General features: G+C 40.7%; 1 protein-coding gene across 1 annotated transcript in view; it reads left to right on the forward strand.

Annotated features, from left to right (window-relative positions):
• Positions 1–1,075: 1,075 nt before the first annotated feature.
• Positions 1,076–26,912, forward strand: part of LOC118125146 (retinoic acid receptor beta) — a 77,200-nt gene continuing 51,363 nt past the window's right edge. The window contains exons 1-2 of the mRNA XM_047344244.1: positions 1,076–1,871; positions 16,624–16,772. Coding sequence (XP_047200200.1) covers positions 1,715–1,871; positions 16,624–16,772 — 306 coding nt within the window. The 5' untranslated portion in view covers positions 1,076–1,714. The remainder of the gene's footprint in view (positions 1,872–16,623; positions 16,773–26,912) is intronic.

The raw sequence follows: 26,912 nt of genomic DNA on the forward strand, positions 1-26,912 counted from the left end.
ACTGAAACATCTGTGAAATGTCACTTCATGATTGATCAAATAATAACACGCCAGCCATCAATCATTTGTGACACTTTCTTTTGCTCAAAGTGAAATAGTAAGTGTCGTGCCAACAGTCAGATTTCATGTTCCCACTACTGCACACTAACAATAATCTCATTTTAATCACCTTGTGAGTCACAATGCAGCTGGATGCAGACGTGTGTTAAAGCTGAGTTCAATTGGAACTCAGCCTGTGAGCTTTTATTTTTATTACCAAGCACATAAGCATCAACTCCAACCACATGCACTTTACTCAGGAAATGCCTACACAGATTTGTTTTGTAATCCGTAATAATTTCACATCATAAAACCTGAATCTAATATAAGCAGCTTGTTGTTTGGTGAGGTGTGACTGAGCTCGTATATGTTCCTATTTTTTTAATTAATAGACAACAAGCAGGAATTCAAAATAAAGTAATTGAGGCTAAATAAATCTTTTTTAATCAATATACATTTTCTCATTTTAATAGAGAGATGGATGTTGTGGATAAATGGATCCTACAGAAATGTACAAATTAATTTTCCATAACAAGCAGAACCAATGTTTCCACTTTGAGCTGATGATTGATCACACTGACCAGCGACAGACAGACCTTCAGTCGCTGCTGCAGTTTGTCAAGATAAACAGGATTAAAGAGACTGGATACAGACTCTCCTTTCTTTTTGTTCTTTTCACTTTTGTGGCCTACTTTCCGTAAAATATTGCTCCTTCATAACTACATAAATCAGTAGTATTGCTGCTGTTTATGACCATTCATCTGTGCAGGCGCAGGGGAATCTTCCTGTCACTGTGCGTAAAGACAAATCAGACACTGAGAGCAGTGGAAACTCTTCTTCAGCTCGTGTACTCGTGGATTATTCTTTTTTTTTGAGGGTGGCCTTCGTGTATTTCATTTTTCCCCAACACACAAAAAAAAAGAAAGAAAAAAAAGATCTTTGTGATTTTCCCCCTGCGCTTCTTCTCTCCGCCTTGTTCCGCGCCGGGGAGCTGCAGTGATGTCAGCCTGCCTGGGTCATTTGAAGGTCAGCAGCCTCGGAAGGGTTCATACAAAGTTCAGTCGCATATATTAGGCTATTCAATCTTTCATTCTCCGTGGCAAAACTAGTTGGAAATGAGCGGAGCTGGGGGACGGATATAAGCCATTCGTCATCGGGGGAGAAGAACATGTGCTTTTAAAAACGCGTCCGCGTTGTTTTTTTTTCATATTCTCAAAGAGAGACCGTCCAGCGGAGGCGGTGTGTTACCGCCGCCTTCCCCCGTGCCAGGCAGCCGACAGCGGGGCGACTTGAGTGAGAACACGTCGGCATGTTGTTGTTATTATTATGATTATTATGATTATTATGGAAGAGTCGCTTTCTGGCGCCCGTGGCGGCGCGCTGAGCGGACCCGGTGCCGCGGAGGATTTTTGTTTAAAGAAAATGAACATTTGAGAGGAAGCGGTGGAAGATTTGAGGTCCGAAATAATTCATGATTCCGGTGCGGGACGAATGAGAAGAAGAGGAGAGGAATCTGCTGTGCCAAGAAGAACCAGGCGAAGAGGAGGAAGAGGAGGAGGAGGAGGGGGGCTGAAGTAGCGGAGTTTGATGGAGTTGTGTGCGCTTATGCCGGTGATTTTTTCTCTCTCCCCCAATTCCTTGACGCACAAGACGAGCTGAGCGACGCGCCGCCAACATGTTCGACTGCATGGACGTGCTGGCCGTGAGTCCCGGGCAGATGTTGGATTTCTACTCGCCCAGCCCGTCCTCCTGCATGCTGCAGGAGAAGGCTCTGAAAGCCTGCATCAGCGGACTGGCGCACCGAGAGTGGCAGCACCGCCGGAGCGCACACTGTAGGTCCAACTTCTCCTCATCTGCTCCTGCTGCTGCTGCTGCTGCTGCTGTTGTTGTTGTTGTTGTTGTTGCTGCTGCTGCTGCTGCATGTGCCTCACTGTTAGGGCTGATGATGAGGAGGATGGTGGGCCAGCACGAGCTGAGTCCATCGTCCACACCACTCTTAGATAAGTTGGCCCTTGTGTGACAATGATGATGATGATGAAGTTGAACAGCACGTTGGCTCATTCCAAATGAGCCTGGGGTGTTTAAAAGTTTTAGGAGAACTCCTGGAGGCAGGGAAAGCATCACATGCTCATCTCAAATAATCATCTAATACAGGGAGGGCATTTCATGGAGCAGCTGAGGTGTGCATGTCCTGGTGTTTGATTTAAAAATAGAAGTTTGCTTTTGCTGTCGGACTAAGTAGAAATCCCTGCGCAACCATCTCCCGGACTTCCATATGATCGCTCCATTAGATCGTTGATAAATCGGCGGAACCAGCCCGGACCTGTCAGACGAGCCCGAGTGCCGCTCGGTGCGCATGCAGGAGGCTGGAGGAATGCGCAGAGTAAACACAGGCGGCGTCCACCACACCTCCTGCCCGGCGGAACATGACAGGGCGAGGGGCTGGTGAGGGGTGTGCGAGGGGCCGGACGAGCCGCGACCTGCGCTCTCTGACACTGATTGAGATAAACGACCATGCGGAGCCTGTCAGCGAGATTAGCGGGGTGCTGCTCGGAACGTGTCCAAATTCTTGCGTTTTGAGGTTTGGCTGACAGATGTGGACGGCTGCAAAAGTTTTTAGTCAAGTAGGGGAAGTGGGTGCTGCACCTGGTTCTCCACCTTGTTGGGGCAAAAAAACAGACAGAAATATGAATTAGAAAAAGTGCCATTAAGGTGACAGGTAATAATAATCTGTCCTCATACACCAAGAGGATAAAATTATGCTAATTCTGATAAAAGCAGGAGATGCAGAATGGTATGGAGGCCAACATCCGATGTGATGCAACATTAAGATTCCTCAAACAAAGTGCACTAGAAAACCAGACTAAAGGTGACATTGATATTAACCTTAAATTTATTATAAATGATGTATCATCATCCCCGGATCTCCATCATCTTCATCCACTCACCATGAGCTCATGACACTTGTCACAGTTTGTTTTTTCACTGTCATCCTGCTGCTGCTGCTCTGTGATTCATCCCCATCTGATAACGACCGGCCTCCAGCTGTCATTCCTCAGGAAGTGTTTGCTCAAGGGCGCGCGGTCAAAAAAGAAAAGTGGCTCTCATCAGTGCAGGGACAACGTGAAAAGTTAGCTGCAGCAGCCACCTCTAACTTTGAGATTCTGCTGCTGCAAGTTTTAGGGGTTTGATCACGAGACAAATCTGTCACTTTCCCAGACAAGTGATTTTGCAGATTTCTTTTTCTGTGTAGTTTTCTTTCTAAAATGATGTGAAATAACTGCAAACAGTCCAAAGTCTATATTCAGGTATATTCAGTTTACTACTGTATATGATACAAAAATAGCAGCTAATTTATGATGAACTGATAATTAAAATTAGAGTTAATCATATTGTTGAGCTTTGAAACTGACAACTGAAAAGAAAACCGTGCAGGCAGCGTATGTTGATAAAAAAATCTGAAAATGTTTATAATTTTCAATCTAAAGTAGCTGATATTTCAACATTACAGAAGAAACTTTCATTTTATTAACATTTTATAAACATTCTACATTAGCATCCAGTTTGTTAGATGTTCCCACACGTTTTCAGACTGTTTGACTGGGCCGAAGGCTGAGCTTATTAAAAAACGGTCAAGTTTGGACAATTTCCTCAGAAAATTTTAACCAGACAATCAAAAGAAAGAAATCTTCAGTCATGAGGATATTTGCTATTCATTTATTCTGTAAAGTGTTTATTATTATAACCTGTAATTTTTCTATTTTTTACATGAAGGTCCAAATCTGGCCTCAGACATTTTCTTTTGTTTCTCTTGTCATAAAATAAAATTACTTCTGACCTAAAAGCCTTTTTTTTAGAACCAAGTAGAAACTTCCATTAAAATGTTCTTCATACAAACACTCAATATCCGCAGACTGGCTATTTTGCCATATAGTGCAGACTGAGAATACTTGAGCACTTAGGGATAATGCATAAAGGCCTATTATCCTGAAATTAGAAGAATATGGTAAATTTTTGTAATTTGTAATATTATTTTATGTTAAAGACTAAATTCCAAAAAGTCCATTCGGACTCGTCAGGTTCAAATATAATGAGCCGGAAGGTCTGTTCCTTTAAGCGGCCGTTCATTTTACTGAAGTCAAATCGAATCCCCCGACCCAACCCCTGAATTGAGGGTCAGCATTTTATCGTTCAGGAATAAAAATCTGGTGGAAAAATACTGAATTGTTTACGTATATTGGACTAAAAATAGAAACAAATAAAACCAAGTGACTGTGAAAATACTGCACCTTCTGACATAAGGGTCAGAAGGTAACTTTAAATGTAACTTTAAATGTAACTTTTAAATTTCATGAGATAAAGTCCCCAAAAATGAGCGTCTTTTCAGAACAGTTACGGCCCTGCTGCACCTGGTGCCATTGTCATTGTGAAGAACCTGCAGAGTCTGTTCCATTAAATTCATTAACTCATTTCAATTAGATTTTGATTACTTGACTTAATTTGAATATTATATTTTCTCTAATGGCATTTAACATAATGATTGGTTTACACTGGGTCAACCGAACATAAAGTCGTTTTTCCATGACCCATGAAATGAAAGAAGCGGTGCACTGAGGTGCGTTGGATTTGCCATGCAATTAGACAATCAGTGCCCTTCAACACATCTGCTCAAACAGGCCTTTTAAGACGGACCCATGGAGCACTAAATGGATCAGAAGGAGATTCTGTTGATTTTCTTTTTTTCCTCACGATGAGCTCGTCCTCGCCCTGTAAAGCTGCACGTTGGCCTTTAGCGCTGTCAGACAGGACACCCCTGCCCTTTTCCTGTTTGAATAAGGCACTGTTTAAATTAGACTTTGATTTGAGAAAGCCTCTCCCAGGGTCATTGAAATGTTGGTTTATTAATTTATTTATTCAGGATAATGGAAACCTCCTGGGTGTTAATTAGCCGCACCGACAAAGAGCCGGCCATTAATGCACTTCCTCTTCCAGTTTAGATGTTAATTAAGAATGATCAAGGACCTCCTTTACACAGATAAAGTAGGCTTTGCAGCCGAGGAATCGCTGCAAACTGTATGATGCGCACGCCGTGCAAATATAAATTCATTTCACATTAAAAGCATCAAAGTCATTTCACATGAATAAATGGAAAGGTGATTGTCTTCAAACACTGTTGCTATTGTAACTGTTTAAAAAAATGCAGTGTGATGATGTACCACTGTGATATGTATTGGACAGTCGATGTGTGTTATGGGATAATTGGGGCCTTTTTGTCTTCAAGGCTTAAGCGCCTCTGATATGGACATGAAAGGCCATTAGCACAGCTTGAACACCAAGCTAATTTAGTGGGCATGTGAAATGAAAGGCGGATGGGGGGAAATAAAAAGCCGTGAACAACAGTGAAATGAAAGGAGAGCTCGCTGGTGCCAGGCATGTTTAATTGTCATGATTATAGGATGGTGTTAGGGTCCAACCAGGGTGACAGTGATACTGTGTATCAGCAGTGATACTGGCCTTTTGATAAATATCAAAAAACGCCACGGCAGACTAACCTGCTGTAGGCTTCTGTTTGACCTCGGCGGCAGGAAAAAAAAGCACATTTCCATGTTTTATTTATGCAGGTGAGAATTTCTCATGTCATAGGTGTAGCCTTTAGAAGCCCAGAAATATGTTTTTAAACTGGTTCCATTGAGAATTTTACTTTATATGCTGTTTCAGAGGCATACACACCAAACGTTACATTTTTATACTAGTGGCAGCAGCTTTAAAAAACAAGGCAATTCACAGTGCTTCACTAAATGTTTAGGCAAAAAGTAATAAAATAAAGAAAGGAAATATGAAAAGATACATATAGCTAGTTTGAAAATAAGAAATATACAAGATAAAAATTGTACATATGTGTAATGGAATAAAACATAAATGAATAGAAGATTACAACGAATTGTAAAATATGAATAAACAGCACTGGATTCAATTTAATAAGTAAGACGTAGAACTGTAAAGAAATGTAATAATCATTAAATAAATCATCAGACAGCATGATATAGCATGAGCAGCTTTGAGGATCTTATTAATGTACAGTAACAGTCTTCACAGTTACACCAACAGCTTACAGTGCTTGACTGAGAGGAAGAGAGCTGGACTCATGTAATCCACTTTGTCTGATTTTAAGACTAGTTAAAAAAACCTAACAAAAAGCATTACAGTCACAACTACTATATTAAAAGCATGGACATATTTCTCTAAATCCTCTTGAAACCAAAACACTTACATTGGTCTATTTTTAAAGGTTATGGCTGTAGCGGCACTTTCAGGAGTTTAGTACCTAACTGTATGGAACGTCTAGAAATAACCTCAAACTCCACAGGTTTATATTCTTACTGCAGGTCCATGTCAAATGTTCTAGCTGCAGTTTAGACTTTTTACCTTCTTATGATGGCTGCATTTGTCTTTTCAGGCTCGTTTTTCTGCCGTCGTGAAAGTAAGCAATCCCTTTTTAACACCGGCAGGAGTATCAGCAGAATTCACGAGTTCAGTCTAAACACATGAGCCCACAAAAGCAAATATCAAACAAGTGCTGTACAATGTTTGTGTGCTTTTTTCCCTGATATTTATTTTAGAGCCTGAGGAAGTGTTTGAAATACTGTCCAGGATTTCTCTCTCTGTGGGGACCGTGTGTACAGGAGAGATTAATGAGGCATTAGCACCTTTGAATTGTATGCAATTTCACTTGAGAAATGTGGGCTCTGCAGATTATTTAAAATTTATATTTGTAGTTTATTTGTGTCCTGCTGGGTCGTATGGGAGTGGGAGTTTGTAGTTAGTGACTTATATCGAACAACATGACCTGCTGTCATGAGACTTCTTGCTTGTTTTTAGCCTGAAAATAACTCACAGTTCCATGTGAACTTTTACATGTGTCCAATGAGTCCCTCAGCTGAAACGTTATGAGGCCACACCCATCCCGGAGCACCCAGCACTTCTTTTGACTGTTTTCTAACAGAGCCAGCATCAGAACCCAGTTACATCTAAAATTGCTGGCAGGGGGAGAATACAGTCATACCTGCTCTGTGCTTTTAAGGCCACGAATTCCTGAGGATCAAAAAGGAAGCCTCTTGCATTTGAACAGCCTCATTCCTTTTCCTGCCTCCCTTCCCTGAGCTTTCTTTCCATCGCCTGCTTTTATGGCCGTCTTAGCTCCTCGGCTGGTTTTTATGAAAGCTTTGAAGTGGCTTGCACCTGTTGTGTTCGAGTGTGTAAAGTCGGAGAGAGCTACCCTTCAACGTGCCGTTTGACCTCAGCGCCGCAGTCCCTCCCAGGGGTTACCGTGAGGTCACAGAGGGGGTCCAAAGGACGGCTCAGTGGTGGGTTTTGGTCAAACGACTTCCTGGGAGAGTCTAAACCAAAACACAACTCATATAATAATAATTTATCAGCACATAATATCCAGAAGTAAAGTCAAGTTTGGGGGCTTTGTTCTATAAAGTGTAGAATAGATTTTGAAGCCCTGATGAAAAGCAGCCTTCCCACCATTCTCCTTTTCCCCAGAAGACCCAAAGTCAAATGACTGTTGGTTGTTGTTTTCTTTTCCCCTTGAGTGTTTAAAGCTCCTCTAAATATCCCTCTCCATAAAACACATTGGAGGGCAGTGCAAAGCTGCTTCTAATTTGGTGTACTTTGAGTGAACTTTGACTATTTCCTCTGACTGGGCCTGCTGTATGCGAGCTATGCGCTCGGCACTCCTGCAGAGAAAAACCTGGAGGAAAAACACTTCCAGACTGGATGGAGCGTCAGCTGAGTGGAGGGAGAAGAAGAGGAGGAGGAGAAGGAGAAGGAGGAGGAGGAGGAGGAGGAGGAGGAGGAGGAGGACTGAATTCACTGACTGCTATTCCTATTCCTCTAATCCTCTTAGGCTATGCCCACCGCTCCACACCCAAATCACCACAGCTTTTTCCTTAACACAAACCAAATACACAAATAAGAGCTTCAGGAAATGCTTCCCTTTCTCTTCTACCCCCTCCTGGTTTTGCTCTCTTTCTCTCCTCCTTCCTGTTTCTATAATTTGTCAGGTTTAATTTAATCACTGCGATTTATGGCTCTAGTGTTGAATTGATTTTTTTTAAATTTAAATTTAAATTAAGCATTTAGATTTAAAGTGCACCTTTCCCTCCATTATTTGCAGCAGAAACAGCTCTGTCCTAATTTCCTTTGTGATATCGAGTTGAATTGCCTGTGTGCTGCGACAGACTTCGCTTCAGGTTCTTTACCATCTGCCGTGTGGTTGTGTGGACCATGTCATCGTACATGTCACTGGTTTTCAGAATGGGGAAACTGGATATGAGGATATTCTTATGTTTAGACAATGCTGCAGGTCTGCAGATTATTTCTACATTATTTAACAAATAATCTCAAATCCCAATGCAGTTTTTTTGGGGCTTGAACAGTGTTAGTGCTTGGGTGGTGCCTTCATTTTTGAGTGTCACTATGAACAGATGATGTGAAACATCATGAAAATATTCAAGCGTCAATGTTCCAAAGCTTCATTCAAATTCCAAAGAAAGAGAGAAAGAAAAATCTCATTCACACCTTTAGTGGGGGTGGTTTCTATGTGCAGGTTTTGAGATCGCCTCCAGCGACATCTCTTTCCACAGGCGATGCTCCCAGTATGATCCACAGACCTCACTGTGGACAGTCTCCAGGGGGACGGTTTCTTTCGTAGACAGGAGGTTCTGAAAATTGAAAGGGAGAATTTTTTCCCCTGAATTTTGATAAGCTAATTCTTTAAAGGATTTATTATTTGAACGTCATTTAAATGTAGTTTAAATCAATATTTTTTATTTCAATGTGTAATGTAAAATGTTTCACAAACCTGTACAGAACAATCTGCAAATCTGCAGACAAGATCATGTCTGAACTGATTTCAATTACATTAATACTAAGGTTACAGAGGCGCAGCTTAAGATAACAAAAGAGCGAATGTAAAGCTGCATATTTCTCTTTGACTTGTGTAATGTAAAATGTTTTTTTTTTATTCTAAAAATAACTCTGTACTCCTCCTTAACATTTTTGTATGTTTTAGCCTCTTTTGAGTTCATTGTTTCCATGGATGCATGAAGCCAGTTTGTGTGACAGTAAAGCTCATCTCACAACCAGTGACAGTCTGATGTCCCTGCAACAGTTTGTGCCAAATCAGTAACTCAGAATAAAAAAACTGAAACTGGAAGATGAAACAGTCACTGAGGGCGCAAACTAATTTAAGTTCATTTATAAAAAGACTGACTCTTCAGTTAACTTTGCTTTGACCGACTATATTTACCTTAGCTGTGTTCTCTCGATCTTTCAGGGTATACCAACTTTCATTATTATTAATTATCATGTTAACTCCTAAACTAACAAAAGAACAAAAATAAGACCCAGATCTAAATTATCTTCAAACTTGGTCAACGTCACAAGTAATGGCACATGATTGACATTAAAAATGAAACCAAGAGATTGCAATTGCCCCCTGGTGGCTTGCTGCAGTGTAGGCCATAAACCATGCCTCCTCACTGTTAGTGGATAAGACATAAACTAAACTAAAAAGTCAAGTACATTTTTCCCAGAGATGGTTTCTGTCATTTTAGGTATAGTTGTTGTCACACTGATGTGTGTTCGAGTGATCATTCCACTAAGTTTGTTTTTAATTAGTTATTTGATGTTGTAAAAATAAATGGACTAAAGCGTCATGATTGACAGCTGAGACTGACTCTCAATTGGCCACTTGGATGGGCTGGTGGGGACTTAGCTCCACCCCTGATAACCATTGCAAAGACTCTGGCTGCAAATGACATCACCAGCACAAGATGGCAGCTCCCATATCCGGGATTTTGGCTTCAATTCTTCTTCTTACAGGTTCTCCATGTTTACATAAAGTCATTGATAAATTAAATTTAAATAAATTAAAGTCACACCAGTCCCATGCAGAGATATAAGATTATCATGTCATATTTTCAGTCATTACAAATTAAACTTTTAGGGTAAAGTTTATCAGTCAGTGTGCACTTTCATCAGCTGTGTTTCTCTGAGCTCATCCCTCTTACTGACTGATACTTGACAAAAGACAGTATCAGTAGCTGTTGCGTATCAGTGCTGTTGTCAGTGGGCTCGGTCCCAGTGGACAGACCAATCAGTGGCGCTGTTTTCTTTAGACTTTCCCCTCATTCAGCCTGCAGCCTCCAGCAGGGAGTGTGTGCTTTCCTGTTTGACCCTTCTGGCAGGTTCAGCCAGAGGCTAAGGGTTCAGCCACCATGGCAGCCACACATTTTTCTCTGCCTGCTCTTAAGCCAGAACCCGCCGTGCGCGCTTGTCTGTCACCAGCCTTTATTCCTATAATGGAGCTTTCTGTGTATGTTAACATGCAGCGAAGTCGACTCAAAGTTTAATCATGCAGAAAATGGAAAAAGGCTCCTCTGCACCTGATAGGGCCCATATACCACTATACAGGTACTCTGTGAAGCCCCCCCCCCCCAAACCCACACACACTCCGAGGTATAATACGTCTATGTTTATGTGTCCCATCTGTTTGCATGTGGTCACACTGCCTTCCAGATGCAGCCATGAGTTTCAAATCGGCACAGGGTTGAATTGTTGGCTCTGCCCCTCCTCAGTGTATTACAAATACTACAGAGGCATATCCTTAGCAAAATAATATTTCATGTAGATATATGCTTCAGTGTTCTACATAGCATGGGGAAGGCAAATATACAGTTTTTGTGCTCCAGTAGTCATACATCCTCATCATCATCTCACGTCCCTTGTTTCACTTATTATATGTTTGATGTGGGAGGTTATATGATATTGCTTTTCTTTGTGGAAAAGGGACAAGTGGATGAATGGAGCTTGTGAGGAAAAGGAGCCATTTTTATTCTTTTCAAGCGACCATAACCACAGTGAACTGTGAACTGAGTGATTGTGAAATGAGACAATGAAAGCTTGCTGCAGTTAAACACAGCAATGTGAATAAAATGTGGGGGGGTGGGAAGACAAGATTATGATTACAATAAAAAATGAATAAAGCGTAGGTTACACAAAGGAGAAATGGTCAAAACTGTCAGGCAGGGTGCTCTAAAGCTGAGGGATCTACAAAGGAAGAGGAGTTCACTTTTTGTTATATGACAATCGGCTAGGGCGACCAGAGGTTTATATAGTTAAACATAGAATTGTAAAAAAAACAGGCCGTGAAGAGGCAAGGACGAGTATAATTATCTCCTAACCTGTGATCTGTTTTACAATGGTATACATTTTTTTCCCTCTATGTCTTTATCAGAATTGCAATTGAATGCTACTGCAAATGAAACTTAAGAGTAACCTTCTCAGTATATGTCACATCCATCTATCCATTAGCTGTACCTGCTTATCCTTGAGGGCTGTGGTGCAAATGGAGCCTGCTGATACTGGGCGAGAGGCATAGTGCACCCATGGAAATGTTGCCAGTCAATCACGGTGTTGACGATGCCTGTGTAGTTTATACGGTTCTCCTGCAATGCTAAATAGCACCACAATGTGGTGCTTCCTTCTCTTTTGTTGAGCTAGGGTTAGGGGGTTTTATTCACAAGTGTACTGCTTTGATGGAGATATCATCAGTAATGAGTTGCTCTTGGTTCTGCTGCTCATGTATAACTAGCAATTATTGAGCCTTGGAGACCTGGTACTGTATGATCAGTGTTAAATTCTGTAATACAAAGAACCAGTGTGGAATCCCCCTATTCCCTTGTCTGTCAATTGACCAGCTATTCTAGCTCTCCACTTAAGGCTGAACGTGAGATACGGGTGGAGCCCACTGTTCGTACTCTACTTTAATTTCGTCCATATTTGTGAACATCTTTCGGGAACTTATGGATACGGACAAAACAGATGGAATGGAGCAGTACCACCCGAAATAATGAGGGGCAGTGTAACCAAAAGTGAGATGACCCTAGGTTCATGAGGAAGAAATGTCAACAATGTGGCCACTTTTTCCACTATCTCAAGAGGTGCATTATCATAACCTCCTCCACCATCACCATGCTTGTCGTTGTCAGAACCTCTCAACTTTGCAATGCCTTCAAGTGGACGTATTGCTTTACAACCAAGCCAATGTAAAGTACTCATTGTTTCAACGGACGTGTCTCTTTCTGTATGTAAGGGCAGTGTAAATGAGCATTTACACCACACGTTCTAATTGGCATCTTTGTCTGAACCCTTCTTCAGCAAACTGATCGGGAGTACAGACTGAGGACGTGTATGTGCAGCAGCTTTATTAGAGGAGTCTACATCACATTTCAGGCATAAGCTTGTTGAAGCTAATTCCCCAGTAAGGGTTCAAAGTTTGTATACTGCATTAAGATCATTGGGGCATATTCTCTTTGTGTGCCTGCAATGGTGGATAATTGTATGTGTATCCTTAATACCATATCGAAGACCCATTCAAAAACTGAAAAAAAACAAGCATCCCCAGTTCAGTATCTTGCCTAAGAACACTTCCACTGAAGGAGCAGGGGATTGAACCTTTGCTACTGTTCAGACAATACAATAGTGCATATTTGAGGTGTATTTGTGACTTAAAGTATCAATACATAATTACATCCCATCCAGACATGCAGACTTACACTGGTGACTAACATGGGTATGGGATCTCTCAAGAGATGTTGTATTTCTTACAAAACTTACGGAAACTTTAGACCTTGAAAGTACAGGAGCTAAAGGCAGAAGTTGCATGACTGCAGGAGAGTCTACATGACCTGAACCCTACTATAGCATATTCAGACACTAGGATCAAACAAACAACAGTTTGCTCCCCATAAACCTCATATGCAACTGCTGTGACCAAGGTGCAACCCCCTTCTCTACATACAAAATCCTACACCAGAGCTCAAGCCTGACACTCCGGCTCTGTCCTGCATCCTTGTTTACCCAAACTTAGCAACAAACCAAGGGTGATCACGGCTGCATTGCATCATGCTATACTGGAGTCCTCAGATGCTGAATGAACTGCCATTAATTTCCTTAAAAAAAGAGAGTAGCAAATGGTTTTCAGCACTCAGTTCACACGTTGAACACAAATCTGCCAGATTTTCAGAAAAGGGTTTTTCCATCTGACAGCAAGAATTTGTCCTGAGAGGCATCATTTGCTGTGTCCATGCACCTGATTAACATATGCTGAGTGAATTTAACAAGCTAGAGAGATCAGTGCCAAAGCAGGAACAAATTGAACGGATGGACAAGAATTCTCTGGAAAGTCCAAATATTACTATCTTGCCTCAACAGCCATGGGGATGCAGTACACAGGAGAGGATTTTGTTGGGCCGCTTGCTAATCTTTGTCAAATATTTCTCCAAGTGGATCGGTGTATGTGTACTGAGAGAAGCCTCTATTTCCGGTTGCAGCCAGCAGGTTTGTCAGCGAGATACTTGCTAGACATTTGCCCCTCATGTCAGACAGGGGCTCAGGGCTGTTGAGTGAGTTGTTAGTGCGTGTTATTTCAGTCTCACCACTGCACCACCCATAAACAAATGCAACAGAGCAAGTGAACAGGACACAATTTGTGTCTGTGTTGGGGACAAGTGCACGACACGGGGAAGGTCTGTCACCCAGATCTACTTTGCGTAAGCACAGGCCTCAGCCTTTTATGATTCGGAACTGGAATATTCTCTCGACCTCATTAAAAAACTTGCCTGTGATGACATAGATGACAGGCCATACCAAGACTCTCAGTGCCTTCCTTCAGGAAGCACATCAACACGCCACAGACAAAAACAGTACTTTGACTTGAGATACTCACACCTATGAGATTGATGATCTTGTTCGAGTTAAGTCTCAAACTCGGTCAAATGCGCAGTTTAATTAAACTCTACACTAAACTAAATACCCCTCTTTACAGGGCCACTTTGTGTCAGTCAGCAGCTAAGGAATGTCGACCAATGGCTGACTGAATGGGATCCTGTCAACTTGTGAACTTACAACCTTTTCACACTTGGGACATCTTCAATAAGTGCCTGTTCCTGATGTTTAGACAATTACTAAAATACTCCCCAGTCTGACGACCAGACTGACAACCCTGTTGAAGAAACAGGACATATGAAGAGACACTGGTCTTATACAGGACTGACCTTGGCTCAGGTTATACAGTAGGCCTACCTTATGAACTAAGACCAAGACTTATAGAATTACGTAGGTGGACACTCTATTACCATTACCAATGGACTTGACTTGAAATAGGCAGTTGAGACTTGTAATGTCAAGTATGCATGAGAAAACTGAAGCATCACAAAGCAGATTTGGCGTGAACACTGCTTATTTCTACTAACACAGGTTGGTTGACAAAAATCTATTTTCTGTTGGAAAGTGCTTAAATGCCTAAATATGTTTTTATATCATTGCATACTGTGTGTGCCAATATATCTACCCCTCATATAAAGGCAGGTATGTTCCTTCTGCATTCACGTAGTCACTGAGGGCAGTCTGACAGTAGTAAGGCCGTAATGGCAATGGTTCTAAGTTAATGCTATGTGTACATATAAAAACATATTAAAAATTAAATAAATCAGCCTAAGTTGTCTCCACAAATATGTTGTAAAGTTTTTTTCTGTTTTGGGAAATGGAAATAAATATACACATTAAAGTTTGTTTCCTTACAGACAAAGTGAGAATGTAAATTTCAGTTGGTAAAAAGCATTTTGAGGCACAGTAGGAGGTGTTTTCTTGATGTGTTCGGATTAAATTATAATATTTAGAACTTGTTACATAAGACCTAGTTATATTTGTGCAAAGATGCACCCCTTTGCTTTTCCTATTCAAGGGCTTTGGCTTAGATCCGAGACCCCTGGCTTTTCTCCAGTATGGTGTCTCTCCATACATCTGCTTTACATGCAAGCTGCTTCTTACTTCACTCTGCCAACAACAGAGGGGAAGCACTTGGTGCATTTGGAGCAATGAGATGACAAATGTCTATCTCTCTTTCCTATGAAACCAGCTCACACTGCAGTTGTGGAGGAAATAACATGGCTGACTTCTCCTTCTCTTAAGATGAACACCACTTGAAATTCCGACCAGCAAACTTTTCTAAATCCTAACACAGCACCATTATGTCAACTTTATGCAAGTCTGCTTAAAGATTTTGCAGAACTTTTAAGTATTTGATGCTGTCACTGTTTCATAACCAGTCACAGTGACTTCTCCTTGGTGCCCAAACCTCTCCACAAACTCAGATAAGAGCGAGAATCGATAAATCATCTCATTTTAATTAACCTTGCTGGTCGTCTCGATTTCTCATCCCTGTTTACAGAGGTAACATTTATCCTCATACACGGCGCTGTATGGGCCGTGGACTTGTTAAGTCTTCCCTCGAGTCACTGAAGTTACCGAATGTAAAGCTGCAAATTCAACGTGTGCAAAAAGTCACACAGGGAAAATGAGGCCGATTATTAGATTACACCTGCAGGTAATTCCATAGAAGGACGAGGGTCCAGTAATTATAAGAGCTTGTCCCCCACCATCAGTAATTGAGTTTACTGTGATGAAGTACGGAAGAATGTAATCTAATTAGCAAAGACTGCTCTCCATTTTCTATGTAAATTGTGTTGTGTTCATGAGGGCAGCACCTGCGTCTCAGCATAGCTTCAAAGTCTGGTACAGTTTCAACGTGTTCTGATCTGCGACTCGCTAGCGTGAATGTTGAAGTATTCTTAATACTTTGGTGTCTGAAAACCAAAAATTACAAATACACCTTCCACAAACACTACTGTTTAATTTATTCCTCAACTTCTTTTAGATGAGACTGCTTTTAACCAAATAGAATATATATTTTGTCTGCATGGCTTTCCCCTCTTCCTCCATGTCTTTGCCAAAACGTTTTCTGGCAAAGACCGAAAGCCAATCATGCAAATCGATAGTTCGTCGATGACAAATGTTATGTGTACCATACTGAGCATCTTAAATATATATATATGTATATTTAGTCATAAACTAAAGTATTACAAAGTAAAATTTTATCTTTAAGACAACACATTTTCAAATATCAAGGCAATCCATACATTATTTGCTTAGATTCCCATCCATCCATCCATCCATCCATCCATCCCTTATCTGTGTCAATTGAACTTTTGAGAGTGGGGGGGTGGAGCCCCTCACAGCTGACGTTGGGAGAAGATGTGGGTTAAACCCTGGATAGGCAGCCTAATTGCTCAGAGTTTTCCAGGACAAAAGTGTTGAATCGACCAACTGACTTACCAAACCACAGGTTGTCATCATCCACAGAGAGGCTGGTGGAAGCATGGATGATTCATCCCGCTTCAGAATGATGATGTGAGCTCCGTCGGGAGTGTAGTAGGAAACACATTTTGTTGTTTGTTTGTTGCTCACAGCACAGTCAACCAACTGCCTCAAACCAAAAAGTCACTGAGGCAAAGTATTCAGGCCAGCAACAAATTCTCTTTTTGTGGCAAGGCAGTTTTTTTTATGTCATGTTTGCTTTGTCTTTTTTTCCCAGTTCCTGATGTCTAAATGAATCATTCACTCATTTGAAACCAAGCTTCTTCATCTTCCTCTTCCTGCTTGCATTTCTTGCAGCCATTGAAACACAGAGCACCAGTTCTGAGGAGCTCGTCCCCAGCCCACCATCCCCGCTGCCCCCTCCCAGAGTCTACAAGCCTTGCTTCGTCTGCCAGGACAAGTCCTCTGGATACCACTATGGAGTCAGCGCTTGTGAGGGCTGCAAGGTAGTACTCCCATACCTCTTCAGATGAAATGGCATGCTGAGTTGTCTCTGTGATGCTCATTCAGAGTGTTTTTTATTGAACACTCAAGTGGTTTTTCACACAACTGCCTCTTGAGAAAGCAGTGAAGTGAAATATAGAGCTCTAGTTTCTATGTAATCTTTTCATTCAAATTGGGGATTGTTTTCTGTGCTGTTAATCTGAAACTGATCTGATTAATATTTGACCCTGTCTGAACATTGTATGAATTTTTTTTTAATTTTGGAAAGAATGACAGTAAATTATTAACCCATTGAGTAAAATGTATGTTTTTAGACTTTTGTAAATATAGTCTGAAGACCATTGAAGACGAGTATAAAAACACATATATCCACTTCATGTCCCAGGACTCAGGACTTGCTTTCGAAAGGCATCATTTCCCCTGTTTTGGCCTTGTCTTTTGAAATTTGGCTCAGTAGTCCGCACAGTTTCCCCACTGCAGGAAAATCCTAAATGGCCTTTCTGTGTTGGGTTTCCATGTTCTTCCCATTCATGCGTGGTCTATTCTCAAAAGACATGCCAGTTAGCAGGACTGGTGACCAATAAACAGTCATTCCTGATGCTAGCTTATTGTAGATATGACATTTCATCATATGAAAAAGCAAGTAAGTGGACCTTGAGTTCCTTACTTACTATTTTTAAGATCAACAATGACGATTTATGCTTAACCTTTGCATAAAAAGGGTTGTGGATGAATTTATAATATATGTCAAAAATAGCCATTAAGATTTACAGTATATTGAGAGAACTGGATCTGCTGATGGTGACAAAACCTGTAATTGGACCAAACAAAGAACCATTGTTCAATTGTAAAATGTCATTCTGAAAAACCGTCTTACATAATTCTGGTTCATGTGTACTGGATATACAAAAACACCTTATTAATTTATATATTTGGCAAGTCATAAATTCATCAATACTGAATGCATCTGTAAAATGACAGCAAACATACATGGAGTAACTCCACATCATTAATAAACTGGTTCATGGTTGGGTTCAGACTCTCACAGCTCTTGGCTAATGCTTGGGAAAGATTGGCTCAATACAGAAAAAGTCAACAGTGATTTCAGACACAAGCAAAACATATTGTGTTACGATGGCAATGTTCAAAAATGAGTTGTCGTGCTATTAGCTCTGACAACTGCACATGCAAGTCTCTTTGGTTAACCATTAAAGATGAACCACAGACTAAATTCCATATACCTCACTTGTGTGTGGTCAGCCACAGAAGACCTGTAGGATTGGGAGTAAAAGTCAAACTGAGAAAACGTGGTGTTACTCCGGCTGCACTGCTCTTTCCAGACATGACAGTGTCTCTGCTCAGTCTCAGTCTGCCAGCCCCAAATGCTCCACTTTTAGAAATTCCTCCCAACATCTGCCCTGCCAGCATTTCTTCTGTCTTCTGTCTTTCCTTGAGCTCTTTCAGCAGCTGTTGCTAGGCAACCGCTCACGCCCGTATGCACATACTGTAGTATATATAAACAATATTGAGTAGGCTCGTCAGAGAATAGGCCGCTGAGTATGGATTTGAAAGCATTACTGGAGCATTGCGTTGGAACACTTTATATGTAAAACTGTGCTGAGCACTAAACAGTAAATATTGGATCTATGTTGTCAGTGGGAGTAGTAATGGATTACATTTTTGGGAGAATACCACATGTACAGTAAACCTCACAGACATCCTGTATAATTCCTTTCTGGGCTATGCGTTTTTTTCCCCCATGTAGCCACGCTGCGGTGTGATGTCCTCTCTCCTCCCCACCTCTGTAATTGCAGCAGTGGTATGCCAGGAATCCTTTGGAGTTTTTGGCCCCAGAGGGAGGTGGTGATCAGTTCACTCACCACAGACTCTGGGTCAAACTAAGTTGTCTGTGGTCTCCCATGCCGTTTATGTGCCAATATAAGCCTCATCATAAAGGCCTGTCATGACCGCTGACCTCTCTGCTCTGGTGTGTGATTAAGCCCTCTTAATATTAAAACACTGGAATTTATCTGTACTGCTAAAAATAAACAGTGCAGTGTGTCCCCAGCAGCTTAGTTTATACAAATGAGTGAAACATCATCATCACATGACCGTGGGTCTGAGCACATGGAGCCCAGATTATGATTCCCTAATGACAGGGGGTGAATGAGGTGAAATTTAAAGTCTAAGTGCTGCTGAGATTACGAACAATATGAGTTTCAATGGCCCTGACTCAAGCAGCAGACTATATATACATACATATATATATATCTATATCTATATTGATATAGATATATATATTGATATAGATATGTGTGTATGTGTGTGTTTGTAAAATAACCTTTCTACTCGCTCTCTCTCTCTCCCTCTCTCTCTCTCTGTATTGTATTCCGTCTCCATGGTGCATGCATTGTTGTGCGTAGTGCGCCGGGAAAGCCCCATCTATTGGATAGATGCAGTCAAGCATACTCTACAGCTGTAGCTTTTAGCCTTTTACTGCCCAGTGAATGAGCCAATTAGAGACACAAATAGACTCAAAGACAGACAGGGAGTGAGAGTGTGTATGTGTGTGTGTGTGTGTGTGTGTGTGTGTGTGTGTGTGTGTGTGTATGTATGGGCTGGTCACATGCATGCACATATGCTGCAGTATAATACATTTCACGGTGCACAGACGGCCAGTCCCAGCTCTGTGAAGAATTGCTCAACTAATAAGTGCCCCTACATTTGTTGTTTTTTGTTGCCGTTAACTAACTACGTAGCTTCAAATTAATGGCAACATGTTTCTTTTAAGTGCAGTGCCCCAGTAATGGAGATCAATGCCAGTAAATATGTTTTCATTAATGAATCAAACTGTAACAGTAACTGAAGACAAGCCATGAGTTAGAAAATACATTTTACAAATATACTTAAATTTTAGCTTTACTTCTCTCTTCTGTCCATGCTGTTTTGCAAAACTATGTTAACATCTGACTCTTGCTAATTCCTACTAGTAGTTTGTTTGGATGTTGTGTTTTTTTTAAAATTTATTTGCCACATTTTTTCTTCATTGATAGGAAAGAATATGTGTGATGCCATCATCACACAGCTGCTGCAGGACATCATGTTTTACGATTGGTCAATAAAAATCAGCTAGAAGGAGCCTTTCACAGACACTTTGTGTTTATTTGCCGATTTACACAGATATGAAAACATTTTTTTACAGAATAAGCAAAGCAGAAATGCATTTTTGTTCAGATAAAACTTACATGAAAAAAAAGTACGTTTAATTTCTACATTCAAATTCTGTGCATTTAGTTGTATTTTCTTTTTAATTACAGTTATTCATAATTAGGTTTATGATTAACATATTATCACTTACCCCTCTTTTAAGGGATTGAACATTCTTGATGGTGCGGGACCTCAATCCATTCCCAGGTTGCAGGCCGGAGGCTTGAGGAGAGCAGAGAGGAGGAACCATTAGCAGAATGTAAAACACCCAGGGAGTGGAAGCCAGGGCTTTTTCACAGAAGATCTTTTGACGTGTGACAGTAGAACAGGTGTAAATATTAAAATTAATTCTGCTCCAGTGTCAGTTTCTCGATATGGTCCCTGCTGGTTCACTGTCACATCAATTCTGTAATCACTAAAGTCCTTTCTCAAGCAGGAAAAGGAATGAAACAACACAGCTCCTCGCAGGCTAATATCCTATGATTTACTGTGTTTGCGGTGATCTCTGGGGTTTGGATCAGACAAAACAAACATCATTTTACAGTTGAGTTACATTTATTTTGTCTCTAGTTCATAGATGTTATCTGATCTTTTAAAGACCAAATAATTATTAGGTCAATAGCTCAATTTTTATGCCTCCACACCATCGACAGCCGTCAGAGGAGGCATAATTTTATTCGTCAAAGGTCACTTTTACCTCACACACCTTTTTTTTAAATTAGGCAAAAATATTTATTTATTATTTATTTATCTATTTTTAATCATATATAAAATTCCAATTAGGATATTTTTTAAACAAAATCTCTAATTGAAGTAAAACAATGAAGTGTTTGTATTTTATATCCAAAAGGTTTAAGGTCAATTTTACTTTGACTTCACTCTTCTTGCCATTATTCAACACCATTGAAAAAATGTTTCCTGCAACTTAACTATTTGGCAGTATCATACAGCCACAAGAAAGTCATTCTAGTCTCTCAATAACTCATACATAAATATAATGTTTTAATCTAATAAATTATTTTCAGTTTGTGAGGTAAAACCTTCATATTTAAGAAGCTGGACCAGACAAAGTTTGGTAATTTTTTTAATTTAGATTATTTTCCAGCATGAGAGTAAACCTATGAACAGCAGAAAGCAGCATTACAAGGTGCAAGTTGTGCTCTGATCAGAGTTTGATTGCATTAATGCCTGAGTAGCTGTGTGATCCAGTAGCAGACTCCCTGTGTGGACAGGGCTGATTTGAATTGTTAAAAAACTGTGCCGGCATATGGGCGTCCAGAAGTACATGCATATGCAACAGATGACAGTTTTTTATCTGCGTTGACCCAAAGTCAAGAAATCCTCCAAAGTCAAGGCAGCCTTCACATCCAGTCACCCCTGCACTTCCTGCCCGTCTGACATGTTTGACAGCGTCCTTCTGAAAACCCCTCAAAATGTCACAGGTGCTGTGGGACCACTTTAAAGATGCCAGAAGGAATCTGATATAAATGCATGTTGCTGTGCTGATGTCTGCTCTCTTTGCTGTAACTAACACCTTAGGGGGAAAATGCTCTATATAAGTAGTCTTCTAGACTCCATCGTGTTAAATTTGGCTTTCCAAGCATGAGGAAGTGCTGGCTCTCAGATTTCTGTCCGCTTGTAAAGCCTCGCATTTTGGCATCACTTAAATGTGTCTCTGCTAATCAAATACACCACAGTTCTCAGAGGAGAGGAAATTTAAAGGGTGAGTTCAGCCAGATTACAAAAACATCAAATTCAATATTTTCCAGTTCAACTTCTCCCAGTATCCCCGTCCACAGAACACACTCTTTCAACAGATTTCACAGGGACTATTTCCTCACTAGAAAGTTGTTCTGATGAAAACACAGCAAGGCCTTTTGAATATTTTAAAGCCCCTTTTGGACATACATCTTGTTAAACATATTTACTGGCAGTTTTACATGTTTTTACATGTCTCATATCTGAGACTCAAAGGGAGTTTCTTGCCATTTTCCCCCTATTTAACTGTTTTATCTAAAATGGAAAAAAGGACTCCCACATAAAGATGTGGGGTACAGTTTGAATTATTTAGCTTAGTTTCTGAGAATTTATGGTCCTTAATCTTGGCTTGGCGAGAGTGTGTAACTACTATAATACCCATGAGCCTCGGGGGCCGTTACTATCGAGAAGAAGCCAGTCAGAGCCACAGATCAGAGCGGTAGCGTATTGAAATCACAGCATTGAATTCACCCCGATTGACCATGATAGTAAAAGTCAAATCATTTAACCTGTAGATCAATAGTGTAACATTCAGCTTTAACCCACAGTTAGCTGAGCTCATGACAGAGTTGTGCTTGTGGTGATTAAGTGTTTCTTGACAAAATGAAACCACGGAGTTGCAGTCTATGTGACATGCGGTAACATTTAAGACATTTAAAAATGTGATTTCTTCAAATGAAGCTGTTAATGTTATGCAGTGATGATTCAGCCAGGGAGAGTTTCATTGTAATCCAGGGTGTAGAAGTAGTGAAGCACTGTCTCAAGCCATTGGACAGCAGCATGACTACTGTCCAATTTCAAAGGATAAATGCGGCCGAAAAAAGCTTCCTTCCATCCCTGAGCAACGAAGGATCCAAAGGGTGTTTCCTTCTCTTTATCATTCTGTAGATTAAATAAAGAATATAATTGCCATTTTGCCCAGTCTAAACTCAATAATCCACAGTGGCAAAAAGATGTGTTTTTAGAAAATTTAAAACTAAAATATCTATTAAACTCTCTATAGATTTTGGATACTGAATTGATTGAACAGTTTAGGAAGGAACACGCCTGAGTAGATCCACTTTATTCACTTTGTGTCGAGACAAAAACTAAACCATTAAGGCAAAGATCAGGACAAAGGTATAAACCATTTCTATAGATTTAAGTGGGCCATGGCGAGGGAGGAGACTAAGAACCCAGTGAGTTCTGGAAGGAAATAGATCATCTGGTGTGATGTGACAAACAGTGAACTCTTTGGGCAGAACCCAGGTTCTCACCTGGGTATCAATCCCCGTGGTGAAGAGAAGCGTGATGATGCTTCTCAGCAGCAGGGACAGAAGGACTGATCAGAATTAGGGGCAAGGATAAATTCGGCTCCACAGTTTGTTCAGCCTGACTCTGGGTTGATGGTTCTCTTTTTAGCATGACTATGACCCGAAGCACACAGCCAAGACAAGGCTGGGGAGGCTTCAGGAAAAGTCTCTGACTGTCCTTGAGTGGCTCAGCCAAAGCAGAGACTTAAACCCCAAACAACATCTGTGGAGAGAGCTGAAAATGTCACTTCACGGACACTTCCTGTCCCGTGTGACGGATCTTTTGAGGATCTGCCAGGAAGAATGAGATAAACTTCCTAAAATCAGGTGTGAAAACCCTGCCCAGATTTTACTAGAAGACTTGAAGCTGTAAGTGCTGCTAACGGGTTTTCTATATAGCACTGAATTAAGAGTCTCCATAATTTTGAGAGATTTCAGTTTCTGATTCTGAATGAATTTGCAAAGATTTGTTTTTATTTATTTACAATTAACTATTCTACACAATTACAAAAATACACATGTGACTCTTTACAGCTCTTCAATAATCTGAAAAGCATTCTTATATATGTTTGACTTTTATCAATGAGTATATGGATGAATGAATGCTCTCCAGCAGAACACTTTTCATTCACAAGTAAGCAAAGAGGAATTAGTTCCCAGCCCAAAGTCTTGTGATTCTATGTGCAAAATCTGAATTTTCAAAGTGATGATAAAAAGCTACTTGGGGATCTGGTGGTGAAAGTCAGGGTCTGGCAGTTTCACATTGTGTGAACAACACACATCTTGTCACACACCATGTGCCAAATATTGTGTAGGCATTGTGGCCTTGTCCTGAGTGGTCATGTCAGGTATGAATAAAGATGAGCACATGTCAGAATGACAAAATGCAATCACTTTTACAGATGAAGCAATGTTACGTATTCCACGTCTGACAAAGGCTCATTCAGAGTGTGATTGGTCAGTGCTGCAGCTACAGGATCAATTTCGGTATCAAGGTGGAGACACAAACCAATATCCCCAAACCTGGACAAATAAAACGAGAACTGCTGTGTCTGTATGACTAGTATCCAGCGAGGTTTGTTTTTTTCAGTGGCTTAGTTCCCTCTTTTCTAGCATTGATGCAGAACAATTTAGACAATTACATCATAGCTTTGTTTTGCATAAGCCCTGAAATGTCCAGAAAGAAAGACGGCTTGAATCTGTACGCGTGTCGTCGGCGCTGACAGGCCTTTGGGGATGAAGACAAAACTTTGAGCCTGTGAGCCCTCCTCCCTCGCCCCCTGTTACGTGTTGGATCCTGAGATGTTGACACAGTGGGATTAGTTTGATGGAACTGGTTTGACAAGCGGGAGACCGTAACCTCTGTGAATAAAACACAATTCAGAATCCACACACTGGAAAAGAAACACTCCTCTCTCTGAACCCCCAGCCCTCGCTGCTTTCTCCCTTTTCCACCTCACGCCCACATGCAGAGACCGAAGAAAGGAATAAATTCACCTGCATTCAGCTACAAATCTCAGTTTCTCACCGAGGCAGAATTTAGAGATTCTAGAAAGACTTAATTCATTATTCACACGACCAACCAGATGCCTTGCATTTAAATAATGTATGTAGAAAATGAATGCAGGTTCCACCTTCCACACAGAAAACAACTTGTGAGTATTTAACGAGCTGAGGTTTACGTAGAAATCCATCACTTTGTATAAAAGTGCTAAATAACTGCAGTCTATTTACTGCTATTTACAACAATGTAATCCACTGCACAATGTGTTTTTAATCAGATGACAATCATAGCTCACAACATCCTGTTTCAGATACGGCTGCTCACAAAAGCTGCCTCAGTCCACGTCTGTTGAAGTGGATATAAAGCTGTGAATAGGTAGTCACGGTTTCTTAGTGACTCGCATATTTATATAGACATTTTTAAAGCACTCAGTAACATATGCTGTACCTGAGTCAAAGCTGCTAAACATTTAATAAGTGTTGTTAAAATTATTCAGCATTCAAAGAGAGGAATACCATTTTTTATCCAGATCTGTATCCAAACCTGCAGAAAATCCCATAAAACTCAATGGATGCAATGTTAATATGGTTTGTGCAACAGCAGAGAATAAGACAGAATATATCTAAATTACCGTATAATGTTGGGATCATGTCAGGTCTAACAACCACATAAATCTACAGATCAGATTTGAGGGGAGCCTCTAAAATCAGGATGATTATTCTTTTGTTATAGTTTTCAACTTGTTTCTTTACTAGAACCATTGTTCACCCTTACAGCGGTTGCCCACATTGCCTAGCAGACCACTTCAAGCATATCTGATCATGTGTCGGGGCAGAAGCCTTAAAAAGTGGTAAATGCAGCAGCAGGGAATGAAAAAAACCCAATTAGTTTTAGGAAAATGTTGGGTAATATGGTGGTTCCAGGTGCTGGGGTTTGTAGGTGCAGGTAGAAGACTGACTATTTTTAAAACTTAAAACTTCTATCTTAACTTATTTTTGAATGACATTTCCCTTTGTTTTTCTGAGTGTGAATAGAAGCGTGGAGTTAATACAGTGATGTAGGTTTACTCTCTGTTGGAAGCACCACTCACAGCATGGAGGCCCCTGTACCGTCAGAGATATCCTGCTGACTAACAGATAAACACATAAACAGGAGTAAAAATAAAACCTCCTTTGTGTAACAATGAATTATGCAGGAGTTTAAATGCGGTAACAAGATAATATATGCATTTTTTCTGTTTTTGTGAGTACGGAGATTTTGGGATTCATCAACATAATAATTTCGACACAAATGACCCTGCGATGGATACAAATAACATGAAGGTTTGAGCAGTAATACTTTGAACAGAACTTGGTTATAGTAGCCAGTCCCTCCCTCCCTCCCCACATTGATAGAGCAAGATGGTTTCAGCTCTGCTCAGCAGTGAGGTAAACAGGACTTTATATAAATTTGTCCTAGCACAGTTTCATAATGAACAAAAGAAGATTTCTACACGTATACTTAATAATCAATCAATCAATCAATCAAATTGTATTTGTATAGCCCATATTCACAAATCACAATTTGTCTCAAAGGGCTTTAACAAGGTGTGACATCCTCTGCCCTTAACCCTCAACAAGAGTAAGGAAAAACTAAAAAAAAAAACTTTTAACAGGCTAAAAAGAACGTAGAAACCTCAGAGAGAGCCACATGTGAGGGATCCCTCTCCACTAATAACATAAGAGATCTCTAACTTGGTGTATTTCTCCATTGCTGCATTGTATAGTTTGGAAAAAACGAACGTGCACCAACCCAATGGTAGGACGCAATGGATCCTTTTCTGCACATTTAGCTGGATTGTCTTTTTGTTGGCTATCCTGTCCACAGTCTAAAATTATTCAGCTGTGTGTGTGGTAAAGGGGCCACTTCTAAGCACCCATTGACTGTTTAGCAACACCTATCTGAGAGGACAAAGGGAGAAGGAAGGTTTGGCCCATTTGATATTTGCTTTGTTCCAGGATGCTTGAGCTACTGTGACATCTAATTGCAACGAATATCATATATATTACCTTGAACAGACCTACATGCAGTGCCTTCCACCCTGCTCCTACCTACATCCATAGCAGTGCTTGGGCCTGCAGCACCCTCCTCACATCTCATAATCCTTCTCCCCCCGGGTGCTTTTCATATCTTTATTTACTCCCTGCTGTCCACTGCTGTTGCAGGACGCCGTTGATGAAGAGCCCAGTTGAGCTGACTAGAGAAATAGAGAGGGGAAAAGGGACATGGATCTGCCGGGGCCATTCTCTGAGTGCGTTCTGCCTGTCACCATAATCTATACAGCTCCCCTCGGTGCTAACACTCACTCTCATAATGTGATTTGTCAACGTTGTACAACATAA

This window comes from Hippoglossus stenolepis, chromosome 17, assembly GCF_022539355.2.
Source record: "Hippoglossus stenolepis isolate QCI-W04-F060 chromosome 17, HSTE1.2, whole genome shotgun sequence".
Lineage (NCBI taxonomy): Eukaryota > Metazoa > Chordata > Actinopteri > Pleuronectiformes > Pleuronectidae > Hippoglossus > Hippoglossus stenolepis.